Source organism: Diceros bicornis, chromosome 14, assembly GCF_020826845.1.
Source record: "Diceros bicornis minor isolate mBicDic1 chromosome 14, mDicBic1.mat.cur, whole genome shotgun sequence".
Taxonomy (NCBI): domain Eukaryota; kingdom Metazoa; phylum Chordata; class Mammalia; order Perissodactyla; family Rhinocerotidae; genus Diceros; species Diceros bicornis.
The window spans coordinates 28091715-28110915 of NC_080753.1; the positions used below are offsets into that span (position 1 = coordinate 28091715).

The window sequence follows — 19201 nt, forward strand, 5'->3', positions numbered from 1 at the left end:
TTTAATCTCTGTAAGGCTGAGTTTCCTCAAAGTAAAAAGGGAATAGTAATACCTACCTCGTGGGGCTTTGAAGATTAAGTGTTGTCAAAAGTTCAGAAATAGTGAATGTAAAACCACTGGGAACACTGAAATAGTCATTAGTAAAAGTTTATTGTGCACAAAAACAGTTTGCGAACTGGGAGCACTCAAACCCAGCACGGCAGGAGGCTCAGAGGCATATTGTTACAAAGCAGCTTATATAGTGAGGCAGCAGTGCTGTTCATTCTTCATCGTGATTGGTTGTAAAATTAGAGTTTTCCCAGTGATAGGGGATGGGTTAAAAGTGGTTACCTCATATCAATTTTGGGGAACAATTTAAGTTTCGTTTATGACTTTCAGAGGCATTAACAAGAAGCGGCCCAAATTAAGTTTTGTGTGTTTTACAGAATAAGCGAAATTAATTTTGCTTGTGTGGCTAAACTGGTTTGTCTACTCAGGGAATTTTCAAGTCTGGTCTCCATTTGTGTTTGATTTTAAGAGTGTGAAAGTACACAATAGTGCTTAGCTCGATGCCTGGCACAAAGTAAGCATTCATTAGACGTCCTTATTAAGTGGTGTGCAAAGCATTTACAATATGAGTTTCTTTCTTTCCTGCCCTCCCTCCAAACCTCCTCGCAGTGCCTCTACTTTTCTCCTCCTTTGACCCTGAGCAAACCGTCCTAACAACCCTGAAGCACCATCTATCTCAGCCAGTCGCTCTAAGCCTTGCTCTAGCCCTGATCCCTTTGATCTTCATTCTCCTGTCTCGCCCTTTTCTTATCTCTCATTTTCTTCCCGGCCCTTCCCTCTCCTCTCTCCCCAGACTCCTTGTCTTTGGAGTCTGGAGGCTCAGCTTTGCGGTATGGCTATGGACAAATAAGTCATTTAACTGCGGAGTCTCAGTTTTCACAAGTGAAAAATGGGAATAATAATAATATCTACTTTACAGGATTGCTTTGTGGAGTAGATAAGATAATAAAGTGTAAGCGCTATGTAAGTTGTATAGCGCCTGACAAAAGTTAGTTACCGGTACCTCCCATCTCTATTTTCTTTCACCCTTCTCCCCGCTTTCGGTCCCTGCCCTTTTGTGGGACTAAGAAATTCTTCGAGTTGAAAGTTACGGCATAACTCCAATCGGAGTTCAGATTTGCTGGTTGTTCCCGCCTTCCACGCCCAAATGAACCAATCAGATCGCCCGGAGAGAGGCGCGGTATCTCCCCTTGCAGACAACGTCTAATGGAGCTTGCACTTTTCTCCGTCCTGGCAGCCGGCCTTTTTCTCGCCTCGCACGCCAGCTTCCTGGCCTTGGAGGATGATTCCTTCCTCTCGCTTGTCCCAGCCACCCAAATCCTGGCATCTAAACGGTAGAACTGGGGAGACCGGGAGACCGGAAGTGTGCGCAGCAGCGGCGGGTCCCCGGCACATCCACGCCGGAAGTAGCTGTTGCCAGAGAAGGATTCCGCGGGCTTCGCCATGGCGGCGATCCCCCCCGACTCCTGGCAGCCGCCCAACGTATTCTTGGAGACTAGGTGAAGGGGGTCGGGCCTCTGGGGCTGGGCTGGCGGAGGCGACGCGGAGCGCGGGCTTCGCCGCGGGGCTCGGTTCCGGCGCGCTCCCCGGGAGGCCGGCCTGCTGCGGAGAGGCGTGGAGAGGCGGCCGTGAGGGCCGCCCGCGGGCTGAGGGGAGGCCGCCGCCCGCGTCCGAGCTCCGCGCCGAGCCCTGAGCGACAGCCGCCTGATTGTCGTCCTCCCTCCCGGTTCATTCATTCAACAAGCGTGTGTGAGTCCACCGGCCAGGGACTGGGATCCGGCATCTGAGGAGACGGGGGTGGATAAGATGCACACGGCCTGGCCTTCGGAGCTGGCAGGACCGTGAGGGAGACGGACACGGGTCTTCACGTGATGAGTATTGCAGGCGCATAAACGAATTATTGGGACAACACGGGAAGAAGCACATGTTCCCCCATAGACTTGAGCGCCAAACAGCTAGTGCCGTGCCCCTGATGTGTAGCATCCCGTTTAGTTGAATCCTCCTAGCAACTCAGGTCATGTAGGTATTATTCCAGTTTTTTTCCAATTTTAGCGGGGGGAAATGCCAAAATTGACATTAAATGGTGTGACCAAAGCCGCACAGCTAGTGAGTGGGGGAACCCCATTGGAGCCTGATCTGTCCACCTCACGTGATGGGTTCTGTAGCCCCATTCATTCCATTGCCTCTTTGGAAAAAGTTCAAAGCCATCTTTCCAGTGTAGGACAAGTAACCCTAAGTAGCTTCTTGCTGCTACAACACTATAAAATTAAAACTCCGCAGTCTGACGTTCAGGGTGATTTCTTTCGTCTGGCCTTTGTCTACCTCTCTGGCTACGTCTTCTGCCGTTCCCGCATCAGCAGCCAGGGTCCAGCCGCCACGTCCCTTTCTGTTCTTGTCCATGGTACTTCCCGCCAGAGCACAGAGTTCTCTCAGATGCTGCTTTTGCTCCCTGGCCGTCTTCTTCCCGAGCTTCTTATATGGCAAAATTCTATTTCTTCAGGCCCCAACCTGAAATTAATTTCTGAACTCACCTGTTAACATTTTTTTGAATTATAAAGTCAGTTGAAATTGAAATCCAAGCAGTGTAGAAGTGGATAGAATAAGAAGTGAAAGCCACTCCTCCCTGTAAAAACACAATTTTTTTTTTATTTTTTGTGAAGAAGATCGGCCCTGAGCTAACATTCGTGCCAATCCTCCTCTTTTTTTACTGAGGAAGACTGGCCCTGGGCTAACATCCGTGCCCATCTTCCTCCACCTTATATGGGACACTGCCACAGCATGGCCTGACAAGCAGTGCATCAGTGCGTGCCGGGATCCGAACCAGCGAACCCCAGGCCGCTGTAGCGGAGTGCGTGCACCTAACCACTTGTGCCACCGGGCGGACCCCAGAAACTCTATTAATAGTTTGTTGGATCACCTTCTAGATCTTTTTCTATGTACATATAAAATGTCTCTTTTGTGTTCTATTTTTTAACAAAAATAGGATCATATGATCATACCGTATATAAGTTTTTCCTGTAATTTGCTTTTCTTTTATTCACTAACACATGAACTCCCCTGTAGTATAGATATTTCATATTTTAGTCATTCCCTCTTTGAAGGACATTTAAATTGCTTCTTGTTTTTTGTATGACAAATACTGGAATGAACATCCTTGCACATACTGTATCCTTAAGCGCTTTTGTTAGTTTTCTATAGAATAGATAGGAGTTGAAATTGCTGAATCAAAAGGTATGCACATTTCAGAATTGTATAGATACTTCCTGATTGTCAATCCAGAAATTTATTCCCTGTGTTTTAAAAATATCCACCAGAATGTCAGATTCGTAAGGGGAAAAGCACCTAGAACTGTGCCTATCAGAGTAATTGTTAATCTGTGTTGAATCTTAGTAGCGTGAAGGATAAATTACCAGTAGATGGGCTTTTAGAAAGCTACGTTCTAACACATACCACGTATATTTATAGAATGCTTACACTGTGCTAGGCAGTTGGTATTTAGGCTATACAGAGTTGACTCAATTCTCACATCCTTGGAGCATAAAATGTAGGTGAGTGATGGAGTGGAGGGGAAGGCACCTGTCCTAAGGCTTTTACTTCTTCCTTTTTCTTAGCAGTGTGGAGTGGGGGTGCTCATCACATTGGATGACTTCACAAAGGTGTGAAGTCATCAGGTTTGCCTTTGTTGCACTCCTCCTAGACACACACAAACTACCTTTTTTTTGTGTGTGTGAGGAGATCAGCCCTGTGCTGACATCTGCCAATCCTCCTCTTTTTTTTTTGCTAAGGAAGACTGGCCCTGGGCTAACATCTGTGCCCATCTTCCTCCACTTTATATGGGACGCTGCCACAGCATGGCTTGACAAGCGGTGCGTCGGTGCGCGCCCAGGATCCCAACTGACAAACCCCGTGCTGCCACAGCGGAGCGCGCGCACTTAACCACTTGCGCCACCGGGCTGGCCCCACAAACTACCTTTTTTCATTAAAAATTTTTACAAATAGGTAATACGTTTACGTGGTTCAAAAATACAACGGTTTAAAAAATAAATTCATTGAGAATCTTCCTGTCTCCCATTTACCCAGTTCCCATCCCCACCCAGAAACTTAGGCATGTATAAATAAATATGACTCTCGATATTTTAATGTCCTCCTTTTTAAAAAATTTACAAATTAAGTGTAAATTTGTTTTTCCTAATTTAGGTGTTGATTATATGGGTTCCAGATAATTGGTGATTTTTTATATGTAAGATATTAGAATTTTGAGTTGTCTATGGTTGTTATTTTGCTTAAAAGAAGTGCCGGGAGCCCCTGCATGTGTTACTCAGAGGAGATATCTGTGGCTGTGTTATTTGCATTGTGTTGTTTTCCTTTGCTGAGCGTGATCACAATTTCATGACTTATAAGCTTGAAAACGAAGAGTCGTGGAGCAGTCCCCTGATATTCCTGTTTGCTGTGACCTTGTTCTTGACTGAAGCTCTACTGTCCTCTCCCCCTGCAGCATGGGGATCATTGTGCTGGAGCTGTACTGGAAGCATGCTCCAAAGACCTGTAAGAACTTTGCTGAGTTGGCTCGTCGAGGTTACTACAATGGCACCAAATTCCACAGGATCATCAAAGACTTCATGATCCAGGGAGGTGACCCAACGGGGACAGGTACAGTTAAGCTGACGTTAGTTTCTGAAGTCTCATTCTGTCCTAACTGGGTATAAGGCAGCCAGACCTCTCATCCACATACCAGGGACTGAGTTGGTTGATTTCTGCCCTCCCTACCACAAACCCTCCCCACCACCCACCCTCCCCCAAATACACATGTGGGAATTGGCCAGAAATGGAATTGGCCAGAAACCAGCCTTGATTCTTGGGCTCCATAGAGTTTCTCATAACTTCCATGTGTTACTTATTAAGAGCAAATAATTTTTGCATGAATTATATTAATGCATAGAGTAGTCTGATAATCAGCAGAAAAGAAAGACATCATTTGCAATGTTTTGGGTTTTTTTTTTAGAATGAAGATGCAAAATAAATAAATGAGTGTTTTACTGTGTATAAGTCACATAACGTCTTAGGCAGACAATACCGTAGCACTTCCCCTGTGGAGGGCTGCAGCCCTCTACAGCTGAGGCCTTTACTGGCCTGTAGGGATGCAGGTGTGGGAATGTCCTGAGGGTCCAGGCCAGGAGAGAGGCACTGCCCTCAACCTGCTTCCGAGGCAGACGAACTAGAGGACCAGGTTATTCCTGGCCCTGCCAAGTTGTCTGGGCACACCCACTTTCTTTTTTTTTTTAATTGAGGTAATATTGGTTTATAATGCAATGTTTTGAGAAAAAATATTAGATTCATTCATTTAAGAAATTTTGAGCACCTGCTTTGTGTCAGATAACTCTTGTAAGCTCTAGGAATATAGCTGTGAACAAAGAAAAAAAATTCTTGCTCTCACTAAGGCAGGAAAAGGATGTGGGGTGCGAGTTTACTAGAAAGATCAAGGAAGTCCTCTCTGAGAAGGTGTTATTGGAGCAGAGATCTGAATGAAATGAGGGGATGAACCTTGTGACTGGGAGAAGAGCATTCCGGGTGGAGGGAAGAGTAGGCCCAGAGGCCCTGAGATAGGAGCCTGTGTGGGAGTTCAGGTGGGACCTTGTAGGGCATGGTGGAGACCTTGGGTTCTATTCTGAATAAGATGGGAGGCATCAGAGAGTTTTGAGCAAAAGAGTGACGTGATCTGACCTACGCTTAGAAGGATCACTGGCTGCTGTTTGGAGAGTAGATGTCGGGGAAAGAGCGGGAGCCGGGAGCTAGTTAGGAGGCTGCTGTAGTCGCCCAGTCTGGAAATACGTGGTTGGGCCAGGCTGATAGTAAAGAAGGTGGTAAGAAGAGACTGGATTCAGGTGATGTTTTGATAGAAATGAAGCCAATGGGATTTGCTGAGTTTGGATTGGGCGGCTGGGTGGGTGTGTGAGAGAAAGAGATGGTCAAGGATGACTCGAAGGTTTTTGACTTGAATTTACTGAAATGGGGAAGATCAAGAATTTGGTTTTGGTTTGGGCGCATTACGTTTGAAATACTTGTCAGACCTTCAAGTAGAGATGTTGACGTGAGTGTGGAGTTCAAGGAAAGGTCTGAGATGGAGGTATGAATTTGGGAGTTGTCATTATTTAGACAGGGTTTATTAGTGAAATTGGTGGATGCTAACACTTATTAGTTACAAGGGCCCTTGCTTCTCAGTCTGCATTTTCTCTCTGCTAATTCCTGCTTCTGCTCTTTTGCCTTTAAATAAACTTGGTTCTCTCTGTGGCAGTCTTTTCTCATCTTGTTTTTTTTTTTGTCATTCTCAACTGTCCTTTTTCCTTTATAACCAGAGACATTCCATTTTTTCAATGTATATGGACACATTTCAAAATACAGAATATATAGGAAAGTAGAAAAAAGAACAAAAAAACACCCATAAGCATATCTTCTAAAGATTCCTAACCACCATTAACTATTCCCCCAATATCCCACTTCTCGGAAATGATTAATACTAACTTTTGGTGGCCATTATTCTAGACATCTTTCTTCTCAGATATCTATTTAAAAGGATGAATCAATGGATAACTGGCTAAATGGAAATAATTTCAAAAGAATAGGCTATGTCATGCATACTATTATTGTTAAAACAAAAAGTCTTATATTTAATTTTGTATTTATTTGACAGAAAAATTGACTTCCTGCTATGAAAGATGTGACAGTTAGTACTTATATTTCTACCCATTCCTATCTTCCCTTCCCTCACTCCCAGTTTTTGTTGTTCTATTTTTCCCGTGTCAGAGTTTATAACATTTTCCATTCTGCCTCCTTGATTCCCTCAGCTACAGCATGGGATCTACATTTCAGAGGGTTCAGTGCTTACCACTGCTTCCCAAGTGCTAGAGGGCAGAATTTCTTGTTGAGTGGTTTTTATTGCAAGGGCTGGAGGGTGTTATATTTTTGAACTCATTCATGTTGAAGAATTTCTGCCTGTTGCCTTTATACTTAAAAAAGATGGTGACGGGGTGTGCTGTTCTTGGGCCACACTCATTCCCTCAGATCTTTTTTGCTCCATCACCTTCTGGTTTTGAACATGGCTTTGGAGAATACTGAGGCTAGATTTACTCCTTCCTTCAATTCAGGGAAAATTTTTTTTTTTTTTTTTTTTGTGAGGAAGACCAGCCCTGAGCTAACATCCGATGCCAATCCTCCTCTTTTTGCTGAGGAAGAGTGGCCCTGGGCTAACATCTGTGCCCATCTTCCTCTACTTTATGTGGGATGCCGCCACAGCATGGCTTAACAAGCGGTGCGTTGGTGTGCGTCTGGGATCCGAACCGGCGAACCCTGGGCTGCCGCAGCGGAGCGCGCGCACTTAACCGCTTGCACCACCAGGCCGGCCCCAGGGAAAATTTTTTGATTTGTGTTTCTGAATATTTTCTCTGTTATGCTTATTGGACTTTCTGTTTTGGGAAACTAGTTATTCTTTGTCTCATCACCTTGCCTTCATATCTGTCACATTTCTTTTGAGTGTGTGAGATGATGTTTTTCCATTTTTTCCTGTATCCACTGAAATGATCTCAGGTCTTTACCCTGTGCCTTATTCAATTTTTAGTCATTCTGTTCTGTTCTTTACTGCTCTAATTCATTTATTAACACTGTATTGGTGTCATTTGGCTCTCAATCTGTTTCCTTAGCTCTGCAATCTTTTCACCTTATTCTGTTGATTTACTTTCTGTCTTTGAGCTCTTGTTTTATTGGATTCTTATTTCTTTTGAATCATCTATAGCTTGAGACAGCCATGGAGACGCCTTCTCGGATTATGTTTTCTCCCAGACTGAATTCCTGAGGTGTTTTTTTCTTCCATCCCTCCTTTCTTTCTCTCTTTCTATTTGTTGTATTATGTTTGCATAGTTTCTGTGCCATTTCTTTTCATCTTATCTAGGCTTAATGTCGGCATCTATGTTGTGCTCCCCTTTTCTTTGCTCAGATACAGTGTGAGTGGATTCACTTTGTCTCTTTCCCCCACTATGTGGGACCAGTTGTCTTTCCCACTCCAAATGCTAGATTGCTTTCTCTCCATTTTATTCTAGCCTAAGAGGGTGTGGGATAGAACACAAGCTCAGCTCATGCTGAGTAAGCCCTTTGTGGGAGGGCTAGTCTCTGTTCTGTCTCCCCAGACTCCATTAAAGCCCTGTCCCAGGGCCCCCTCCACCAGCCAGTGGTGTTCCTCTACCCCCACCCTCGGCTCTGGGTGGTCCCCTGAGTATAGCTGTGGTAGAGGAAAAGGATCCTTCAAACCTTTTCTTTCTCAGCTGGGTCTCTTATAAAGACAGATTAATGGGAGAAAAGCATACAAATTTATTTAAGTTTTACATGACCCTGGAGCCTTTCTACGGAAATGAAGTCCTGAAGAAGCAGTTACGCCTGAGTGTCTTTATGCTAGGTTTGATGAAGAGTGGACAGTTGTGGGGAAATGTGATAGGACAAAAGGGACATGAGCTAAGTGTGGTAAACTAGGGGCAACTTAGCAGCCCCGTTCTTCCGATTCCTCTTGGTGTCCCTCTGTCTTGGAGACAAGGATGTTCTTTTCCTCCAGGTCTGGGGAAGGCATCTCTCACATGAGGGTCTTAGGACCTGCTTCAAGGGAAGGTCAGAAAGTCCTTCCTACACCTGCCATTTCTCAGATTTCTTCAGCTTGAAATATCCAGTATGCCAAGGTGTTGTATTTTGGGGTAGTGTGTACTGAACCCTGTCGTGGCCCAGTGCTCCCCCACTTCCAAGATGGCCAGCGCTGGTAGCTTGCCCTGCCACTTCTCAGCGCTCCTGGTGAGTGCAGGCTTCTGCCCACAAGGGCTTCTCCTGAACTTTCTCAGGGTTGCTCACCCACTCCCTTTGTTGGCTTGTCAAAATTGGAAGGTGTTTGTGAGAAAATTCTGGGTGACACTTCCTACATTCCTGATTACTACTTTTAGGGAGGACAGGCAGAAGAATCTCCTATTTCTTTTTTTTTTTTTTTTGTGAGGAGATCAGCCCTGTGGTAACATCTGCCAATCTTCCTTTTTTTTTTGCTGAGGAAGACTGGCCCTGGGCTAACATCCGTGCCCATCTTCCTCTTCTTTATATGGGACGCCACCACAGCACTGCTTGCCAAGCAGTGCGTTGGTGCGCGCCCGGGATCTGAACCGGTGAACCCCGGGCCGCTGCAGCGGAGCGAGCGCACTTAACCGCTTGCCGCCACCAGGCTGGCCCCAGAATCTCCTATTTCTTTCCTTGGCTGACTCTTTTCAGAATTTTGGGAAGAAGTTTATTTCCTTTTTATTATTTGGTTGATGCTGGTGAATTTTTGGCTTTGAAAAAATTTGAATTTTTTGTGTTTGCTTCATCAGGTATTAGGGGAGCCAGAGTCTAATCCTGTTTCACTCCTCTTTCTTTATCTGAAAATGTCCTGTCAGCACTTTGATGTATTTCCTTCCTGTCTTCTTCCTCTCTGTTGTTGTTTTTTTGTTTGTTTGTTTTGTTTTTTCTGTGAGGAAGATCAGCCCTGAGCTAACATCCATGCCAATCCTCCTCTTTTTGCTGAGGAAGACCGGCTCTGAGCTAACATCTATTGCCAATCCTCCTCCTTTTTTTTTTCCCCAAAGCCCCAGTAGATAGTTGTATGTCATAGTTGCACATCTTTCTAGTTGCTGTATGTGGGACGCGGCCTCAGCATGGCCGGAGAAGCGGTGCGTCGGTGTGCGCCCGGGATCCAAACCTGGGCCGCCAGTAGCGGAGCGTGTGCACTTAACTGCTAAGCCATGGGGCTGACCCTCTGTCCTTGTTATGAGATAAAATTTTAATTTGGAACAGCAGTGAACTGAGAGAATCCATAAGTAGACAAGAATTGGGGGTGACTGAGATGTGAGTTGCTCATGTCAGAGCTTCCCTATATTTCTGTAATTGGTTCACAATCCTTCATAATGTCACATTTCCATGATGTAATTTTAATGAAATTGAATCACTCAAAAGATTTCCAAATAATTGCACCCAGCCTCAAGTATAATTAAGGATTGAGCTAAGCTTGCTGGCAGGTCTATGGTGGAAGGCAAACAGGAGTTAGGCCCTCCTTAGGTCAGTGGTATGAACTACTAGCTGATTAGGTAACACTTTTTTGCTAAATACCTCAGATAAGCAGCATGTGGTATCCTGGGCTCTTCAGCCAGTCAGTGTTCCGTTTCCATCCCTGACTGTCCCTTCCTTCAGTCCGACAGCTCTGGAACTATTCTTTCCACAGTCTTTCTGATATGTCTTTGCCGGATGTTTTCTCAACTCAAATACCCGTTGACTTCTTGCTTCATTTTAAACCATTTTTCTTCTTTTAAATTTCCCTATTGTAATAACACTATGCTGGCTCTTTCCTTAGCCCTCTGAATGTCTTTTATCTGGTTCTACTAACTTCTCTTCCTCTCCTCCTTATAAGACCTGGCATTCTATCAAGCTCTTCCTTTCACTCTTGTTCTGCACTTAACCTCACAGTGCTCATCGGCTGCCGTGATTGCAGTGATTAATTACATGCTGATTACGCTGTGCATCACCCTCACTCTGATTTCTTCTCTCCTCTTGGTAGCCCCAGGAACACCTGAAAGTTAACGTATTCAACAGCAAGCTCATTGTTCATTTTATTCATTTGGTGAATATTTGCTAAGAGTCTCCTGGGCATCTTGTGCTATTCTTAGGCCTGTGAGGATTACTTAAGCCAAGTACTAGAAGCCAAGACATTTTTCTTTTCCTTGCAGTGCTCCCTGCCCTGCCAGGAAGACAAGATATTCATTATAAGAAATATCTAGAAAGTAACAATATAATAAATGTGCAGTTATATGTGGTATGCTGTGGATTATGTATATAACATGGGTTGGAATAATTCATAATAAGAGAACAAGTACAGTGGAGTGGGATTAGAATGGGAAGGAGGCATATTTTGAGGTGAGCCTTGAAGGAAATGTAGAATTTTAATTCTTGGGAGGTACAGGGAAGGGCATATTAGATTTAGTAAGAAGAATAAGTACAGAGCAGAGGCATGAGTAAACAGAGAGTATGAAGGAGACCTCACCACCACAGCTGTCTCGTCTCACATGCTGGACTGGCTCTGTGACGTAACCTAGGCATCTCTCCATGCCCAGGACAAGTGCACAAGATGTGATTTCTAGGCCCCTGAACTGCATGTTTAGGGGACAGGAAAGGAGCAGTTTAGGGCAGAGTGCGCAGAGTAGAAGGAGATAGCATGGTGGTAAGATCGGGCCAGGTCATGGAGCCTCCCAGACAGGAGTTCAGATTTGATCTAACATCATTCAGGGATAAGAAATCCCTTATACCAGGGACTTGGATAAGAAAAATATGAGAGGAAATTTAATCCAGCCATGGTATATTGCAAAGTAGTATAGTGTGGGAGTGAAGAGCAGGGTTTGTGGAGCTTGGTGGGCTTGGGGTTGAATCTTGGCTTCACATAAACACTTATTAAATGTAGACAAGTTATGTAACCCTGCTGAGCCTTATCTATAAATGGGGAGTGTGGTTATATGCACCTCATGGCTTTATTGTGAGTAGTAAATGAGCTGGTGTTGGTAAAATGGTTAGCATTGGCTTGACACAAAATAGAACCTCAAAAAAGTTGTTAATTCATTTAACAAATGTCTGTTGGACTCCTGCCATGGTCCAGGCATTGTTCTAAGAGCTGGGGATATAATAATGAGTAAGAAAGCCCTCGTGGAGCTCTCATTCTGATGGGAGAGACAGACAGTGAACAATAAGTACATAATACACTGCAAGTCATGACAAATGATATGGAGAAAATAATGTAGTGTAAGGGGATAGAGCAAGGATTCTCCATCTTGGCACTATGGACATTTGGGGCTGAATATTTTTTTGTTGTGAGAGCGCTGTCCTGTGCATTGTAGGATGTTTAGCTATATCCCTGACCTCTACCTGCTAGATGCCAGTAGAACCCCTCAGTGTGACAACCAAAAAATGTCTCCACACATTGTCCAGTGTTCCCAGTGAGCAAAGGCATTCCTGGTTGAGACTGCTGGAATACAGAGTGAGGGCATGCTATTTTGGATAGTATGATTAGGGAAGACCTCTCTGGTAAGGTGGCATTTGAACAGGCCTCTGAATAAAGTGAAGTAGTGAGCCATGAGACTGCAGGGGCAAGGACGCTCCAGAGGGAACAGCAGTTGGAGGCTTTAGACGAGTGTGTTGGCAGGAAACAGCACGGAGGCCAGTGTACCAGAGCAGGTGAGTGAGGGGAGGAGATAACTCTGGAGGGGAGCAGAGCACTAGGTCATGGAGAGTCTTGTAAATTGTGAAGACTGGATTTTGTCCTAAGGGTGGTGAAATGTCGCTGGAGGATTTTGAACAGAGGACTGCCATGATGAGATTTGTTTTAAAAGGACCCTCCTGGCTTCCAGGTGGAGAATGGACCGGTGTGGAAAGGGGGAGGCAAGGCTGGAAGCAAGGAGACCAATTGGAAGCTTTCACTGTTGCTTCATGTTATACACTACGTGGTTTCCATGCATTATCTCATTTAATTCTCATAACAATCCTATGAGGCTTAAGTACTACTACTATTCCTATTTTATAGACAAGGAAGCTGAGGCTTAGAGAGGGTAAGTATCTTGCTTAACGTTACTCAGCTAGTAAGTGGTGGAGTCAGAACTGAAATCCAGATCCTCTTTGACCCCTGAGGCAAGTGAGAAAGAGAAGACTCCATCTTAAGAACTGCAAAGCTTCTTAGAGAACTGTAGCCTTGTTTCCCACATTAGATCTAGTATCTGGCATTTGCCCTGGTAGTCCAGCAGCTCCACTAGTCAGTTCCCCCTTTCGACTCTGTTAGTAGCAAAGTGATTATATCAATTTGGGATGCTTTTGGCTACAAGTAACAGAAAACTCAACCACAATGACTTAAACAAAGAGCTTTTGTTTTTCTCACGTAACAAAATGTCTGGAGGGAAGCAGTTGCAGGCATTGGTTCAGCTGCCCAGCAGAGCTGTCAGGGACCCAGGCTTGCTGCCTTTCTACTCCCATTCTTCATGTGTTGGTCTTTGATCTCAAACTTGTCTTATGGTTGCAAGATGGCTGCTGCTGCTGCTCCTGACATCACCTCTGCTTTCAAAGAAGGAAGATGGGGAAAGAGCTGTGGGTAAAAGACAAAGGAGTGTGTTTGTCCCTTTTTATCAGGAAAGCTGTAGCTTTCTGTTATGTCAGTGTGTCAGAACTGGGTCATCTGGCTACCCTTAGCTGCAGAAGGGATTGGTCAGTACCTGGCTTCCTTGCCTTTGAGGTTGAGGCAGGCTGTGGAGAGGGGCTGGAAATGTGCAGAGGACAGCTAGCCTGCGGTGTCTGTTGGAGGCTCTCTGGCCAGAAGAGAGGCTTTGATTGGTTTGGTCAGTTGCCTTCTGGTGTCAAATGCCCCAGGCAGAGCTTTCATGGGGCCTCCTTATGAGTCACTGGCCCACCTGTGGCTGCTTTGGGGCTGGATGTTAATCCACGGTCCCATCAGCTGTGGTATGGGAGCCGTGGGGACAAGTAGCACTTAAGGGAAACGTGAGTGAAAACACTACAAGAGATCTGACACCTCTCAGACTGACAAATGTTAGGAAGTCTGGCGGAAGGACCTAGAGCAGGAAGAGTAAGAGAGAGCTAGCACTGGGTGGGTGCACATTGGCGCCACCTCTGGCAAGATAATCAGAAAAATCTAGTGATAGTGAAATACTCATAAGCTGTGACCCTGCATGTCCCCCAAGAGGTGTAGTCCCTGAGAGCTGCTGCACTGTGTTTGGGAGACAGTATAAGAATGGTTATTGCAGGGGCCGGCCCAGTGGCATAGCGGTTAAGTGCAGGCGCTCCACTGCGGTGGCCCGGGGTTCGCAGGTTCGGATCCCGGGCACGCACCAACGCACCGCTTGTCAAGCCATGCTGTGGCGGCGTCCCATATAAAGTAGAGGAAGATGGGCACGGATGTTAGCCCAGAGCCAGTCTTCCTCAGCAAAAAGAGGAGGATTGGCATCGGATGTTAGCTCAGAACTGATCTTCCTCACAAAAAAAAAGAAAAGAAAAAAGAATGGTTATTGCAGCATGGTTTATATTAGCAAAAACATTGGAAAGATCCTGAGTACCCATCAACATGAGAAAAGATAAGATTGGTTTGTAATCATACAGTGGAAAGAATCCTACAGAGGGCTGCATGGAACAAAATGGATGACTATCACTTGCAATGGTGAACCAAAACCACCTAATTGCAGAAGAATCTCTAGAGTGTAATACCATTTATATAAACCTAAAAACATGCAAAACAACAATGCTTTTTTTAGGCATGCATACATATATAGTAAAAAAGGAAATGCATGGAAATGACAAACTTCTGGTCAAAATAGTGGTTACCTGGGAGGAAAATGTGATTCTTGGAAGCAGTTGTTAGCTAGTGGGAGAGTGTGGAGGAGGGGAGGGACGCAGGGGGTGTGTTCATGGGGTCTTCGCTGGATTTGCCACACTTTATTTCTTGAGGGGAGGGTGCACAGTTGTTTGTCATATTGTTCTTTGTATCTTTTGTACGTCTGAAATATTAAATACATTGAATAAATGTTTAAAAGTGAGGACAGCAGAGTAAAAGAACTTTGAGAGTACAGAATTTAGAAAACAGGTCTGGGCTGGCCCTGTGGTGTAGCAGTTAAGTGCGCGCGCTCCGCAGTGCACCGCTTGTCAGGCCATGCTGTGGCGGCACCCCATATAAAGTGGAGGAAAATAGGCACAGATGTTAGCCCAGGGCCAGTCTTCCTCAGCAAAAAGAAGAGAGGAGGATTGGCATGGATGTTAGCTCAGGGCTGATCTTCCTCACAAAAAAAAAAAAGGAAACAGGTCTGTGCCAATCTCTGGTGTATCTGTACTAGACCAGGCACACAGCAAGTTTTTGACTGCAAAGCTTCCAAATTGTCGGCTTTGTAAGTGATCATTGACATCTGTGTAGCCTGCTCTGCACCAGAGAACTCTAATCACCTCCTGTCCTCCTACCATCTCTCCCCTACTCCACATGCCCAAAGGAATGTTTTGATTAGAATTATTTGTCTTTCTGACATTTTGCTGCAAACCCTACTGAGTTGAATTAGGTTATGAAAAGATAGCATATTACGAGTAAATGGTGCTGTAGAGAGCCAAACTAGTTGCAATTGGTCACACTATGCCTGGTGAGTAAAAAGGGGCATCCATGCTCTTTTGCTCGCATCTCCTTCTGATCACTTAAAACCCCAGGCTTCGTCTGTGACTCTTGACTGGCCTATTCTGTAGCTGTCTTCTTGTTCGTGTTGCCATTTATGTGATGGCTTTCAGTTCCTGTAAGGTAGAGGCCTTGAGGTTTCATTCTGGCAGCCCTCAGCTTGCAGGATCACGCTTCCAAGGCTCAGCCTGAGGATTGACAGTGCACTACTGAACTTCATCCTCAGCTTGCTCGCTCAAGCCCTGGAAGGAGGGCTTGACCTCAGTTTTCCCCCACAGCTCTCTTTCTCCTCTCTTGTCTTGAGCCCTAGCACTTCCACTAACCACCCCCTCCCCACAACGTCAGGCAGGAGCCTTGACTCTGTAGTCAGAGGGAACATGTTGGTTATATAATTACTGTTTGGAAGTATACTGGCAGATTGGAATTTTGGAAATGAATTTTTACATAGTTTGGTAGTTCAGTAATTTTCCAGAAGCATAGGTAGCCTGGGCCAGGTGGGAGGTTTCCCCAAGTCTGTTAGGATTCACCCCCGTTCCTCTCTGCGTGAGAACAGTGTTTTCTTCCGGAACCGGGGGCTGTGACAGGTTCCCTGTGGTGGAGCATCCTAAAAGGTAAAGCAAAGGATTTTTACCATGGAAACACCTTGGCTGGGCCCAGGGACCTGGGGGTGGACATGGTGCTTTAACATGCTACTTGCACAGCAGGCTGTAGAAGGAGGTGCGCTCCCTGCGTCTGGGCTCTTTTCTGGCTGCCAGGCAAGCAGAGTAAGCTGGTAAATCCAATATTCACCACGTACCAGACTGTTTTATCTTGGCTGGTCAACTTGGAGAAACCAAAGTAGTTCAACAAGGCATATGGTTGACTAAATAATTGATTAGGAGAGTTACCTCCTATTAGGACATTTTTGCCTAGGGGAAGAACCATATTTAACATATCATTTTGCTCTAAGAACAAAACCTGAGTGCCCCACACAACATGCCACTCTTCTGGACATAATATAAATGACATATGTTAGTGATGTTGCTGACAAATCATTCCTAATTCCATAGTTCTTCATATTCTCCTTATGATATGCTACCTCTCCTCTCAATGGGCTCTGCCTACTGTGATATTATTTCTCTCTGCCACTTGGCCACTTATCACTGTCCCTATTTCTCCTTAAGCTGGATATCTTTGACTTAAATGACTTATTTTCCTTGATCTAGGTTAAGGGTAGCAAATAGGTTTCAATTCTTACGCCATCTCTGATCCATTAAAAATATCTGCCTGGAGTTCTGAGTTGGTAAGGATTCAGAGGCAAGTCTAAGCTCAGCAGGGAAGAATGTCAGTGATAGGCACAGGAGTAGGGCTTGGGGCACTCCTGTCTAAAATACTCATGAAAATGTTAAAAATTAAGAAACCTCTTAACACATCAAACTACAAATGGTAGTTATCTATAAATGGTTAGATTACAGGGGACTTTAATGTTCTCTTGATAAAATGTTCTATGTTTTCTACATTTTTGGCAGTGAACATGTATTACTTTAATAAGCAGGAAAAAACACTCAGTGTTATTTTGAAAAGAAATGTCTGACTTGAATGAAACCAGTGATTTGAATGTGCTGTGTCAGTGCCTGACTTTGCTGCTGGGCTGTGTAGTTGCAGTATACCTAGCAGGAGGCTAGGTGTGCTCACTGCCTTTTCCTTTCCTGTACTCTAAAAAATCCTGGGCCATGGTTCTTGCTAGGAGGTGGAATGTGGGACTGGCTGATTGGTTTCTCGTCTTCTGATCTGGCAGGTCGAGGTGGTGCATCTATCTATGGCAAACAGTTTGAAGATGAACTTCATCCGGACTTGAAATTCACGGGTAAGTGTGTAATCTGGGTGGGAAGGGGGAATGGATTTTAAAAGCTCACTCTTTTGGCTATGATTCAAGGTGAATGCCTGACACTGTGGCATGGTGCCATGTAGCTGCCCAGCTGCGGTGCCACGAAGAGCCCTGGCGGATTAGAGAGAGCGGCGCCTCCCTCGGAGTCCTGGGCAGTTCAGAGTGCTGGTCTGAGTGTTCTAGACTCTACCTCCTTGTTCAATGTTGCCGTTGTAAACTATAGGAAAACAAAAGCTTCCTCAAAAAAGCAGGAGACCTTGGTGGATTTTTGAGGGGAATTGGGAACATGGTCCAGCAGTTAGTGGGGATCATATGGATAGAGGCTGAGGAGTAGGTGAAGGCAAGGAAGATGAGGTCATCAGGGTGTGCAGTCGATGGAGTTTGTGCAAGGGCAGAGAGTCTTCCCTGGGGGAAAGGTTATCTAGGTCTGTGGTTGATGATAGAGGCCAGAACAAACACTGGCTTCGTTTTGTCCCTAGGATGGTGTAGCAGCTCCAGGCTGGAGCCGTGGGGGTTATTCATACTCTTTCCTCTTTTCCTTTTTCCCACCAGGGGCTGGAATTCTCGCAATGGCCAATGCAGGGCCTGATACCAACGGCAGCCAGTTCTTTGTGACCCTAGCTCCCACTCAGTGGCTTGACGGCAAACACACCATTTTTGGCCGTGTGTGCCAGGGTATAGGAATGGTGAATCGAGTGGGAATGGTGGAAACAAACTCTCAGGACCGCCCTGTGGACGATGTGAAGATCATTAAGGCATACCCTTCTGGGTAGACTTGCTGCTCCCTTGGGCACACACGGGTCCTCTGAGATGGCCCCAGCGAACCAGCTTCCAGATGGTCTAGAATGACACGTGACTCTAAACTTCATTTTGGCCTTGCAAATTGCAGTACTAAGGAGGCCTGGGGTCTTGGGTGAGTTAGAGATGGAAGTGTATTTTAATAAGATGCTTCTTTTTTCTTCCCCCAGTGCCTAGGTTGACAGAGCATTTGCAGAAATGCCCATACATGATCGTTCACAGGTTACTGCTCACTGTAGATGACCCATACTGCTCCTTCTAGTGTGCATCTGCTCTGATACACTTGGAAAAAAGTGAAGCCAACTCTGTCATTTTGCAGTGCCTAACCAAACCTCCTCCTGCGGGGATTTATATTCTGGCCTACACTGCAGTCTTTGGTGGCTGACAGCCACAGAATTCAAAATCAAGTAATGTCTATCAGCCTTCTTAACTCTGTGCATACCTTATTTCAGTCTCCTACATTTGTTGTTCCCGGGAATGTATGCATCTCTGTATATTTTCCCTCTCAAAACCAGAAGAACACCAACACTGCTGTTTCTGACACTTAGACATCCCACGCAAAACCACATTGAATTTTTGCCAAATAAAAAATGTGTCCAACAATCAATATTCTAAGAAGGTGTCAAGTGGGGAATGATAATGTGTGGTAATCGAGAAATGAATTTATTAAAAGGAAGCAGAAGCATTGACCATTTTTTCCCCAGGAAGGAGTAGAAGTCTGTAGTGAGCATAAGAACAGACTGAATTCTCCTTACAAAGCAGTATTCTTGTAAAGGACAAGCATCACTTAAGTTTTTAAGCTAAGACTTTAGAGAAACTAGAAAAGAGTTTTTATACATTGTTTTTTTTAATCATTCTGATTTTTTAGGGGGGGCATGATGAGAGAAAGGAAGTTAATACCTATGTAATACATAGAAACTTCCAAAATAAAATGCCATTGATGGTTAAAATTGCTGCTGTGGTCTGATTTCAAGTATTGTATGAGGTTCTAGCAGCCATTTTAATCTGTCAAGTAGTATTGCAGGGCTCATCTTCAAGATTTTACAGCGTTTTAGATTAGATTTGTGGATCTCCAGTGGATTGCTCTCATTCGAGAGCAGGTGTGACTTTAAAAAGGCAGTACTAAAGAAAGAAGTTAAGTGATATCGATTAGCATTTCTGAATGAGGGGGAATCACCTGTAGATTAACCAGGGGAATGTGCTGAGAGACCTGAACCATCCCTCAAACTTGGAAGAGATACACC

At 44.9% G+C, this 19201-nt stretch overlaps 1 protein-coding gene across 2 annotated transcripts; it reads left to right on the plus strand.

The window, feature by feature from the left end:
* Nucleotides 1–1275: 1275 nt before the first annotated feature.
* Nucleotides 1276–18911, plus strand: PPIL1 (peptidylprolyl isomerase like 1). Of its 2 annotated transcripts, none has more exons than XM_058554479.1 (4): nt 1276–1547; nt 4544–4698; nt 17070–17138; nt 17712–18911. In XM_058554479.1, the coding sequence occupies exons 1-4, from the start codon at nt 1492–1494 to the stop codon at nt 17930–17932; spliced, it is 501 nt and encodes a 166-aa protein (XP_058410462.1). In that variant the 5' UTR covers nt 1276–1491; the 3' UTR covers nt 17933–18911. The 2 variants fall into 2 exon arrangements, with proteins under 2 accessions (XP_058410462.1, XP_058410463.1); XM_058554480.1 differs by lacking the exon at nt 1276–1547 and adding an exon at nt 1717–2067.
* The last annotated feature ends 290 nt before the right edge of the window (nt 18912–19201 follow it).

Excerpts from the sequence above, each read along its gene's own strand:
- PPIL1 (XM_058554479.1), top strand. The coding sequence starts at position 1,492 with ATGGCGGCGATCCCCCCCGACTCCTGGCAGCCGCCCAACGTATTCTTG. Across the intron at positions 1,548-4,543 it reads AACGTATTCTTGGAGACTAG|CATGGGGATCATTGTGCTGG; the intron begins GTGAAGGGGGTC and ends CTCCCCCTGCAG. Across the intron at positions 17,139-17,711 it reads TCCGGACTTGAAATTCACGG|GGGCTGGAATTCTCGCAATG; the intron begins GTAAGTGTGTAA and ends TTTTCCCACCAG.